The 12212-nt window shown below is 37.9% G+C and overlaps 1 protein-coding gene across 1 annotated transcript in view; it reads left to right on the top strand.

Moving 5' to 3' along the window:
* Positions 1–12212, top strand: part of ATAD2B (ATPase family AAA domain containing 2B) — a 130223-nt gene that overhangs the window by 99848 nt on the left and 18163 nt on the right. Inside the window, exons 21-22 of the mRNA XM_090280952.1 lie at positions 183–379; positions 3521–3680. Coding sequence (XP_090137078.1) covers positions 183–379; positions 3521–3680 — 357 coding nt within the window. The remainder of the gene's footprint in view (positions 1–182; positions 380–3520; positions 3681–12212) is intronic.

Below are 12212 nucleotides of genomic sequence, written 5' to 3'. Positions count from 1 at the left end.
TGTAAAGTAAAGCTATTCCCTAACATATTTCTGGTTTTCATTCCAGTTTTTACTTGCTAGATTTGCATGGTTCACCTATGTTTGGAATTCTCATCTTCTTCAAGGAACATTTTGAGAGAATTCCAGAAAAGTAATTGAGGTCCTGCTGTGTTGGATTCAACATTTTCTTCCATTTTCTTTAGGTCTTTGTGCTATGGAAGTGCTTCCTCTTGCCCTACCTTCTCCACCTCGTCAGTTATCAGAATCAGAAAAAATTCGGATGGAGGATCAGGAGGAAAATACTTTAAGAGAGTTGCGGTTGTTTCTCAGGGATGTAACCAAGAGGCTGGCCACAGATAAACGCTTTAACATCTTCAGCAAACCGGTGGATATTGAAGAGGTCTTGTTTCAGTAGTGTGCAAACAGTGAAGTTGAACTGGCTAAAAGAAAAAAAAATATTGACATCTTTTTTTGGAAGGAAAAAAAGCAAAGGCATGGATGAATAATTACCCCTAGCCTGTAAAAGTTTAATCCATGTGATAACTACCAAAGTCATCAGTAAACCTCTGGTGACTTTTGGATGAAATTAGTGACCAATTTGTATATGTCCTCTTAATTAGTATTGATCTCTGTGATCTCTTTTCAATTTAAGAAGAGGATTAAAAGTTACTTGAGTGAAATGTCTATATTAGGCTATTTTTATTCCAGGATAAATTCTGCTCTCAAAAAATATATTGGTATTAGCCAAACAATCCCAGTTAATATTGGCATTTCCCAAATTATGTATACTTTATTGAAGGAGGTGGCTAAGAAACCTGAAATGTGTCTTTCATATTTTAGAAATGCCTGCAACTACGATGCTTTTTGAAGTTAAGCACATTCTATGCAGCTAAAATTATTTTTCTCCCTAAGGAATTTTTCTGTTCCTGGTGGAAAGTTTCTTGCTTTCTGTGTGCATTGTTTTGTGTCCTTGTGGGAGTACGGTTTGTGACGCCGGGAAAAGAAATTTTCCATTTGGAATCTATTATAATGCTGTAAACTAAAATTCTTTTATCCTGGGATAATATAGTGTGTGGATGAACACAATATAATCTTTACTGACCTTCTTATAGTTCAGACTCCATGTTTGAACAGTTTTGGTGTTTTAGTTTTAATTTTTCTTCATCTTTTTAAAAAATTTGAATTATAAAATGATTCAGAGTTTAATGTTGCATCCTTGTTGTGAAATCTGTACTTTCGAACCTAAGCAGATTCCTTTGGAACCATTACTTCATCTGTAACTGAACAAATGAGCTGGCGTTATATTCCCCCCGCCCCCTTTTTGGATTAAAGGGACTATCTGTAATTTTATTTGTATATTTATCTACGATACATATTTTATCCATTTGATTCTCATTATTATTCTTATGTTGCAGCTCAGGAAACTGAGGCATTTTAGCAAATGACAGAGCCAAGACTGAAAAGTTTTTAAAAATTTAAAGCACACATTCTTTATATGACCTTGCAGCTGTCTTTCCCCACGGGAATGACAGGACTTGCCGAACCTGCTGTTGCAATTAACGCAGACAATCTTATATTTGTGGAGCAGTTTTTTCTTCTTAGTGTTTTCGGATAATCTTAAAACTGCCAGCCCACGTTAAAGATTGTTTTAAGTGTTAATTTTTATTTCAAATTGTGTATGGGACTCTGACACTTAATTGATAAGGGATTGCCCCCAATCTAGCCTCCTCCCATGCTGGGAGTAAACAGTTTTGTCTTCAGGGAAAACTTTTTCTTTCTAACCAGAAGAGACTGTCAGATTTCAAATGCCATCTGTGAGGAAGATTTGATAAGTGATGGTATGACAGTGGAAGGGCATAGAAAATGTTGGTCAAATAAAACTTTTATTTAAGGGCTATATTTTCTCTAGTTTCTTTTTTTGTTCTTTCTTCTCAGGTTCATTCTACTTCTGGTTCTTTGTCTGCTTTTAAAGCTGAAAACATAGGGGTCTCTGGGAAGGATAGAGAGGGGAAAAGAAGATAGCATTTAGATAACCTAAAACACAAAAATTTCTATTCAAATAATGAAATCCGAGGTATCTAAAACTTTCACATTCCAAAGCAGAGAACACAGAAGTTTAGAAAAATAAATGTTGAATTTAAAATTAAGCATAGGTAGTAATATGAATTTTTATAGTGCTTTATGGTTTATCAAACATTCCCCACATGTACACAAGGCATGCCAAGTGCCAGAGCTAAGAGTCCAACTCATATCTTCTGAACTAGTGCTTGTTCAGTATAGCTTTACTACCTCCCCTGGAAGGAGAGTGGCTGGCTTTTCAGCTCATAGAGGGTGAAAATTCAGTTAAAACATGCACAAACAGCTACCTAAAAACATATATAAAATATGTGTATGTGCATATATACCAATATATACATGTGTGCATTTATATATGGAAGTTTTTAAAAATTAAGGCATCAGTGACATCTGCAATGGGGAAAACGGAACCTCTAGTTTCTCAGAGCAGAAATCACACTACCCCCAGACTGTGGTCCTGCACTAAATTAGACATTTTAAAGACTGCTTTTGTGACCTAACTACTTGAGATTTGCATTGGGGAAGACAGTAGATATTTAGGTTGCTATAGCTTTTTTTAAAAAAAGATTTTTTTAGAGAGAGGGGAAGGGAGGGGGAAAAAGAGGGAGAAAAACATTGATGTGTGAGAGAAATGTCAGTGGGTTGCCTCTCGCATGACCCCAACCGGGGACGTCGTCAGCAACCCCACATCAGGCATGTGCCCTTTGGTTCGCAGGCTGGTGCTCAACCCACTAAGCCACAGCAGCCAGGGTCAAGTGATATAAAACATATAATTTATTGGGCACATCATGACTTAGTATCTTCTATTTTGTGTTATCTCCCAGAAAATCCACACATAGAGCAAAATGTATATTTTCGTGTGTGTGTGGTTTTTTAAAAAAATATTTAGGGACAAGTCCAGCACATTTTTTTTACTAGTCATGAAAACAATTCTTGTTTTTGTTATATAATTGAGTCAAAATGTTTGTAATGACTCCAAAGGAGCAGGAAACACTTTCCATGAAATGATTCACTCTAAACTGAAAAAGAAAGAATTTATTCTTTTGTTTAAAGATTTTAAAGAGATCAGAGAATTTATCTAATAATGTGAAAGAAGCCACACATTTCATTTTATTTTCCCTTAAAAAGGTTTTTCTTGAGGTAGCATTTATTGATGCTTATTAGTGCTTTTACCCATACTGTCTCATCTGAGGTATGTCCAAAGGATTAAAAAAAAACCTGACACAAATGGTTTCATATATCAAGATAAGAACATTTCAGAGTTGATTTAGTTATGACTTAAAACTGAAACTTTTCATGGAAAGTATGATATAGTAGCTTTAGTAGCATAAATTGCTCTATACTTTTATCCAGTTATTTCTTTAGACATGTAGATTTAATTGTTAACTACATGGTTTTCTTTTGTTTTTATTAGATATATGAAATACCATAAATAACTTCCATGAAAATATCCTATTTGTTTTAGGTTTCAGATTATCTTGAAGTAATCAAGGAACCAATGGATTTGTCAACAGTAATAACTAAAATTGATAAGCATAATTACCTGACTGCTAAGGATTTCCTGAAAGATATCGACCTCATCTGTAGCAATGCTTTAGAGTACAATCCAGATAAGGACCCAGGAGGTAAGGACACGTTGGGCGGGGTTCACTGGGTGATTGAGAAGGTCAAGTTAAAATACTGCTGACACATGCCTATTTTTCAGATCGATTATTAATTTTAATGACATATTTTTGTATTTAGTTCCTCTTGATGAGGAACCGATTTACTTAAATTATTAATTTATTAAATAATGTACTTGAATTAAAGGATTTTATTATTCTGTGTATTATGTTGAGGGTTTAGTTTCTTCATTTACCTTTCACTCTTTGTACTAGATTCCTATTTTGTTTAGGTAACATGGAAAACTGATTAATTGAGAATTCAATTAAAAATTTATTATTTAACTAGCATCACCAGTGCTGATAAACACTGGGAATTTGGAATTTGAGGGAACACATAATAGGCTAAATTTACATATCAAAAAACCCCTTAAGGTAGATGTTATCTACCTAAAAAATGTGGGTATTTTTCTGTCATTTTATTATTTTACTCCAAAGCGCACCCTATACTCAAGGTTCTGGTCCCAGCACCTTCAGTGCCTTCCAGGGAAGACTCCCAGGAACAAACCTGTAGTTAGAGGAGATGAATGTACTGCTTCACTGTAACAAGCAAAAATATGTATCATGGTGAGCCTTACAGGATTTACACTTGTATTCAGTGATTTGGGGGAGGAATTAAAGAAGAAGGGCCTTGCTTTTAGGAAGTGGGGGTAATTTTGTGATCACGTATTTTAAGAAGCTGGAAGGCAAGAAGAATGGAGCAAGGCTAAAGCTGTGATGGGTAAAGAAGCAGCAGTCATTCGTATTATCCATGATATGCTTTTATTTGGTCATTGTTTTGGTTAGGACAATATTCATGCTTTTATCTATGTTTACACATCATTTTGGGGTGGTCTTGTTTTGATCTTGATCTGTTTTCTGATGTTGTTATTCTGTAAATTTGTTTATGTTTAACATGAATAGACCAAGGCCTAGCTGATAGTGCCAGGCCAGCTCCCACTTGACAAGGGCTGATATTCTTTTTTTCATTCTACTGAGAATTCTATTTCTTCAACAAGTAAAATGCTTTATATTTAAAAAAATTTATTTACATTTCAGTTATCTAAAGATATTTAGAATACAGTGTGTGCTGTATATGTGCATTTAAGGGCAGTGGTTCTCAATTCAGGTCACATGTTAGAATGACCTGGATTCTCATTTCTACACAAAATTAGGGTTTTTTTTGCTCTAAATTTAGATCATAATAAATCCTAATTCTGAGAGGCAGAATGAACTTTTACATAGCTGCACTTGGTATCTAACAGTTTTTAAGCTTTCTATAGTTTGTTTAATTTCTTTTTGATTTTTTATTAAGTATATCAAGAAAAATTTATGAAGATAAAAACAAAGAATAAAATTAAAGTTACCTATAATTTCATTACCTAGTGTTCTCCCTCTCCCCTTCACTACTTCCCTCTCTCCCGCTTTCCTTCCCTCTCTTTTTCATACACATACTATATATGGAATACATGTATGTATAATATATATTTGTATTAAAATAAAAATATAATTTTGTAAACTGTCATTCATATAATATTTGGTTAAAAGTTTATGAATTTTATATATTTCTACCACACTATTTAAATAATATAGATGTGCTATAATAGTTAATATCCTATTTTGTAAAATTATGTTTTATTGATTATGCTATTACAGTTGTCCTGATTTTGCCCCTTTGCCTCCTTCCACCTAGCACCCCCACTCCCTCAGGCAATCCCCTCACCTTATTCGTGTCCTTGGGTCATGCCTGTAAGTTCTTTGGCTGCTCCATTCCCTATGCTGTACTTTACATCCCCATGGCTACTCTGTAACTACCTATTTGTACTTCTTAATCCCCTTACTTCTTCACCCACTCCCCCACACCCCCCTCCTATCTGGCAGCCATCAAAACGCTCTCCATATCCACGATTCCGTCTCTATTCTTGTTTGCTTAGTTTGTTTTTTAGATTCAATTGTTGATGAGTTTGTATTTATTGCCATTTTATTGTTCATAATTTTGATCTTCTTTTCCTTGAATAAGTCCCTTTAACATTTCACATAATAATGGTTTGATGATGATGAACTCCTTTAGTTTTTTCTTGTCTGGGAAACTCTTGATCTCCCCTTCAATTCTAAATGATAACTTTGCTGGGTAGAGCAATCTGGTTATAGGTCCCTGCTTTTCATGACTTTGATTATTTCTTGCCAATCTCTTCAAGCCTGTAAAGTTTCTTTTGAGAAATCAGCTGAATGTCTTATGGGAACTCCCTGTATGTAACTAACTAAGATTCTCTCTTTATCTTTCACCTTTGGCATTTTAATTATGATGTGTCTTGGAATGGGCCTCTTTGCATCCATCTTTTTTGGGACTCTCTGTGCTTCCTGGGCTTGCATGTCTTGTTTCCTTCACAAAATTAGGGATGTCTTCTTTCATTATTTTTTCAAATAGATTTCTAATTTATTTCTTTTTCTTTTCTCCTTCTGGTATCCCTATGATGCAAATGTTGAAACTCTTGAAGTTGTCCCAGAGGCTACTTACGCTATCCTCATTTTGGGGGACTTTTTTTTTCTTCTTTTTCTGATTGGTTGTTTTTTGATTCCTTATGTTCCGAATCATCGATTCGATCCCTGGCTTCATCCACTCTACTGTTGTTCCCTGTAAATTATTCTTTATTTCAATAGTGTAACCTTTGTTTCTGACTGGATTTTTTTTTTTTTTTATGCTGCTGAGGTCCTCACTAATTTCCTTGAGCATCCTTATAACCAGTGTTTAGAACTCTATACCTGATAGGTTTCTTATCTCCATTTCCTTGAGCTCTTTTTCTGGTTTTGATCTATTTTTTCATCTGGGCCATGTTTCTTTGTCTCCTTGTTTTGGCAGCCTCCCTGTGTGTCTGTGTATTAGGTAGAGCTGCTTTGACACTGTGTCTTGGTAGGATAGCCTAATGTATGTAGTGGGTGCCCTGTAGGTCCAGTGGCACAGCCTCCCCTACCACCCAAGCTGGGTACTTGAGGTTTGACCTTCATGTGGGCTGAGTACCCTCTCCTCCTGTAGTTGAGCCTTGGTTGCTGTTGACAGATCAATGGGAGGGATTTACCCAGGCCAGTCAGCTGCAAGGACTGGCTGTGACCACTGACCATCACCCTCCACCCTCCGTGGAGGATCAGCTCTGCAGGGGCCGGGTGGTGGTGCTCCTACAAGGTCTGTAGCTGTCTACTGGATGGGCAGGCTCTGGGGTTTCCTGGGTGGCACAGACCAAGGTCAATCCCCACCTGTGTTTTTCCCAGGGCACCCTGCCTGAGCTATAAAGCAATCTGAGATGGCTGCTATGTGTGCTGGGCTTGGTGCTCACTGAGGCCAGCTATGGCTTGTTTGAGAGGATTTACAAAGCATGAGCCAAGACCAGCCATTCATATAGAATAGCAGCTTGGGTGGGCCAGAGTCTCTGGGAATCTCCAGGGCAGAACGAACAGTGTTAGCCAGGTTGATGGAGTCTCAGATATGGCACCAGCCTGGTGGCTCCATGGCTCTGTGGGGAGGGTTTAGAAAAGGGACAGTGTCCTCTGCTTGCCTTGATGCCAGATCCTTCAGTTTCTCCCTTTATGCCACTGGTGCCTTTCAAGCTTCTACCCTGGTGCTAGAGCAGAGGGGGCGTCTGAGCAGGTAAGTCTGTGTGTGGGTTCTTTAGGAGAAGCTGCCTTGAGCTCCAGCAGTTTCTTCCACCAGTTCAATCCTTGCTGGTTTTTGAAGACAGAAGCTGTGGGCACTTACCTTCCTGGCACTGGAACCCTGGGCTGGGGGTTGGGGGGGCTGGTGTGGGATTGGGACTCCTTATTCCCGAGATATCTCTCCTGAATTTTTATCCACTATACATGATTGTGGGACTAGTCTGTTCCACGTCTGCGCCCCTCCTGCCAGTCTGGGTGGATGTGGTTTCTTTAATTCCATGGTTGTCAGACTTCCATTCAACTCAATTTCTGACAGTTCTGAGTGATGGTTCTATGTTTTAGTTGTAATTTTGATGTGGTTGTGCGAAGAGGCGAGCCATGTCTGCCTATGCTGCCATCTTGGCCAGAAGCCCTGTTAATACCCACCTTATTGTTGGACATACTAGATGTTTTTAGATTTTTCCTTTTATTATAACATTAATAGATTTTTTATGTTATTTTATGTATATCCTTAATTATTTCCTTAGAGTAGATTTCTTAAAGTGACACTTGGGTCAAAAATATGTATTTTTATGCCTTTCAATTTATATTCTTAAAATTTTCTCACAATTTTTTCCCTTTCTACCAGTGATATCTTGACAACTGGTAGCCAGTCTAGCAGTTTTGTGTGAGTGAGAGAATCTCGTTCTTCAGTGTAGATGGCATTCTGCGACGGGGCCACAGTGTGGGTAGAGAAGAATGGGCTGATGTCAGTGTCACTGGATTCCCTTGGTGGGGTCCTTGGTGAGGGTACAGCCTGCACAGTTGCTGTGTGGTGGCCTTGAGCAGTGTGTGAGAGCAGTGGGTGCCTGCACCCTCATCCTGTCGGGTTTCAAAGACACAGAGGCTGCTGAAATGGTGCAGCAGGTAAGGAGAGCTTGGGTTTTGGATTTACGCTTCCGCTTTAAGCCCAGTTCTGTTTTCTGGTTCTTTTAACCTGATCAAGTCAAGTTAAATCCTCTAAATTTTAGTTTCCTTATTTACAAAATGGGGATAATTATAGTACTTCTCTCACTGGGGTGGTTGTAAGGGTTAAGTGAGAAAATGTATTAGATTAAACTTGATGAAATCACATTTTCGTGTGGTTCAACCTAAGTATGTTAAGCCTTCAGCATAGTGCCTGGGATGTGCGTGTGTTCCATAAAGGTTAGTTCACATTTTTATTCATGTTAGTGTCATCATTATTTAAATTGGACTTTAATTTTTATAAATTGGTTTCTTAGCGGATACTGCATACTTGCTTTAGAATGATCCTTTATACTTTGCTCTTCTTCTGTTCCCTGAGCTACATTTAAAATTCAGTCTTATTTTGGAGCAAATCTTGGGACTGATAGTGAAAAATGAATTTGAGTGGTTAGAGAAAACCAGTTGAGATCAGTCCTGATATTTCCCCTGCGTAACTTAATTATAACCACATTGAAGTAATATTGCTTTTAAGAAGGAAGCAGTGGTTTCTGGTGCATGATAACCTTTTACTACAGAATGCAGTTGTAGAATCAAAGAATATGGCTCTGTTTCACAGTCAGAGTTGACATGTTACACTTGTAACTACTCCTCCACTGTTTTAGATGCAGAAATTCAAAAAGCATGATTTCAGTTCTGTTCAGATTATTTCATATCTCTAGCCAAGAGGCCTTTTTTTTTCATAGCAACAGAATCGCTTGTTATGTGTTAGAAAAACAACCTCAGGGTCTGTTGTATAGCAAGTGGAAATTACATGAATATTGTATTACTCTTACAAGCTCCCATGAGTATTTGAAAGCTTACAGTGTTCTGTTTTGCCAAATACTTGGCCATTTGGGGGGAAAAAAACCCAAAATTAGGATATACAGAGAAGACAAAAGCCAACATTTTGAAAGCTATACATGTCGTCAGGTGTTCACCCAGATTCTCTCCCTTGAGGATGATGCAGAAAGAAATTAAATTTATTAGAGAATTTTAATTTGTAGGTTCTAAGTGTGACCAGTATCAGATATTTGTACCATTGTCTTATAGATATGTGATATATAATGTTTAACTTTTTCATTCTTTGTCTTCTCTAGCCCTCAAGCAGAGATCATTACTTAGCTAATCTTGCTGAAATTTTAGCCCTAATCTCAAAATCTCCTACTTTGTACGAGTTGCTTAGGACTAAAGCTCACGGACTCACCCTGGCTTTTGGAGCCCCCTGTGGCTGTGCTTTAGCTAAACTCATCTGTACTTAGTGTCTGTGAGTACCGTCTGCTAGTTTCTGAGCTGGGTGCTTGCCGTACAAAGATGAATATGACAGTCCTTGCCTCTTGAGATAGAGATATTCAGGTCATGGATACACATTGAACAATCACTGTGTGGCAGGCGTTATGCTGTGTTATGGTGTTAGTTTGCTAGAGCTTCCATAACAAAATATCACAGGTGGCTTAAACAACAGGTATTTATTTTCTCATTGTTCTGGAGGCTAAAAGTCTAAAATCAAGGTGTCAGCAGGTTTGGTTTCCCCCGAGGCCTCTCTCCTTGGCGTGCAGATGGCTGTCTTCTGGCTGTGTCCTCGCGTGTTTGTTCTCTCTGTGTGTGCGCCCTTCGTGTATCCAGATTTCCTCCACATATAAGGACACAGATCAGATTGGATTTGAGCCTATTCGTATGATGTTATTTTACCTTAATAACATCTTTAAAGGATGTCTGAGGTACTGGGTATTAGAGCTCCAACAAACAAAAATTTTGAGGGAGGGGTGGACACATGTTAGCTTATAATAGTTATACACGTACACACCCATACACACCATTGTCCCTGCTATTTAAAAACTCACTATTTATAGTAAGGACAAATACCTAAGTACTAATAATTATAATAGCAAGATTATAAAGGTATAGAGATAGCATTGAGGTGGCAGTTACGAATTTTGTCTTGAGGTGGCAGCAGAGATTGTAATGCAGTTTCATATGGTGTATATTAGAAGTATGTACACAGTGTGAGTGGGGCACAGAGATAAGGATACCCTGGAGATGGATAAGATCAGGAAGGGCGTTCATCCCATGCTGAGAGAATAGGTGTGTAAGCAGTGTCCAAAGGTAAAAAATAGGTAATATGGCTGAAGAATAGTGCCTGTGAAGGAGTGGTGGGAAATTCATCCGCTTCTCTATCAGCTTGAAAATATAGCTACTTTTAGGGGTGCTCATTGTAGTTTCTTGTCTGTAGTGGCTAAAATTTGAAGCAACTTAAAACATTCAGCAGTAGAGCAATAGGTCTGAAAATAAAGGTATATCCTACTTTGGATTGTTACATAGTCATTAAACTTTGGTTTTCAAAGAATGAAGAAAAGAAAACAAAATATTTGAAAAAACAATTTTGAAGACATTGGATGTCAGGAAATGAAGGCAAGTCATTCCCAAAAGATGAGAAATTAACAAGTTGAGCACTATAGTTGCCTGGAACAGACTGTGGTGCGGAAGGAAGAACCCAGGTAGAGCCTGGAACTCACCCTTAATAAGAGACAGAGCTGGGAATATAAGGAGAACAAAGTGGGTGGAGTTTTTAAGGCAGAGTACCAGAAAGAAGAGAGCTGTGTGGAGAGAGCGCTCTAGAGATCCGCAAAAGGTCCTCTTCCAGGCATCAGCTGAACACTGATCAGTATATACCCGCGAGGAAACTATCCAAGACCAGAGAAAGAGGGGGACTATCCTTTGTAGCTCACCAGGGCTAATGATAGTGCAGCAAATAGTTAGAGCTAATAAGCCAACAAGGAGATAAAATGGAATTGTCAAAAAAATTCATCTAAAAGAAGCGAGAGAGAGATGAAAAAGGGAATAAATAACAACCAGATTGATAATAACATAAATCATATTATAAGTAAATGGTCTCGGCAGATTCAAGGTGACAGTGGAATAGATGGAAGCTGCACTCACCTCCTTCCAGAACCAAAGTGGAACTACAACTAAAATATAGAGCAGTCAGCCCGAATAACCAGCTGAACAGAAAAGTCTCATCACCAAGGATTTACAGAAAGCTGGTATGGTTTTATAAGTACCAATGTAGGTTTCAGACCAAAGAACATTACCTGGGGTAAAGAGGGTTATTTCATAATCATGAAACAGACATAAGAGTTCTAAACATTAATGCCTCTGTTAACAGAGCTTCAAATTTCATTAACCAAAAGTGATAGATCTGCAAGGAAGTATAGAGAGATATATAATTAAACTCGAAGATCTTTTGAAGATGTGCATTCAAGTTGTTACTTCCCTGCTCAGATCTTTTCAATGACTTTTCATTGCTCTTAGGATAAAATCTAAAATAAAAGCCTTTAAATATAGTCAGATTTCTATTTGCCTGTTATTGTGTTCTAAGTACAAAGGCTGCCTTTCATTTTCTTGCAGTCTCTGAGATCTTTTTACTCCAGAACTTTCTCACATAGTATTTTATGAATCTGCACTGTTTTTTCCTACTCTTTTGCTACTTCAAGTCTCAGGTTTCAGAAAGGCTTTTTCCAATCTCAGTGGGCTCCCACACCAACACCCTGTAGGTTTTTATCATAACTGTTACTCAGGGGCTTGGGGGTGGGTCGGGTAGAGGAGGTGTTTATATGTTTGAGAGATTATGTGGTTAATACCCCTTTCCTGTACTAGACCAAAAAGCTCCTTGGAAGTGGAGACACGTCTGTGTTGTTCACCACTGTGTAGCCATCACCTGACTCAGTTCCTGGTACAGTTGACAATCAATACAGCAGTCCCTCTCTATATCGCGGTTCACTTACTGCGGCCTCACTGTATTGCGGGATTTAAAAAAATATTATATTTAATTATCACGGACTTTTCGCTATATCACGGGATTTTGTGGTACTGTATACATGTGTTGTT

The sequence above is a fragment of the Furipterus horrens genome, unplaced genomic scaffold, assembly GCF_987537825.1.
Source record: "Furipterus horrens unplaced genomic scaffold, mFurHor1.1.pri manual_scaffold_6, whole genome shotgun sequence".
Lineage (NCBI taxonomy): Eukaryota > Metazoa > Chordata > Mammalia > Chiroptera > Furipteridae > Furipterus > Furipterus horrens.
This window is presented reverse-complemented; position numbering and strand designations above follow the sequence as displayed.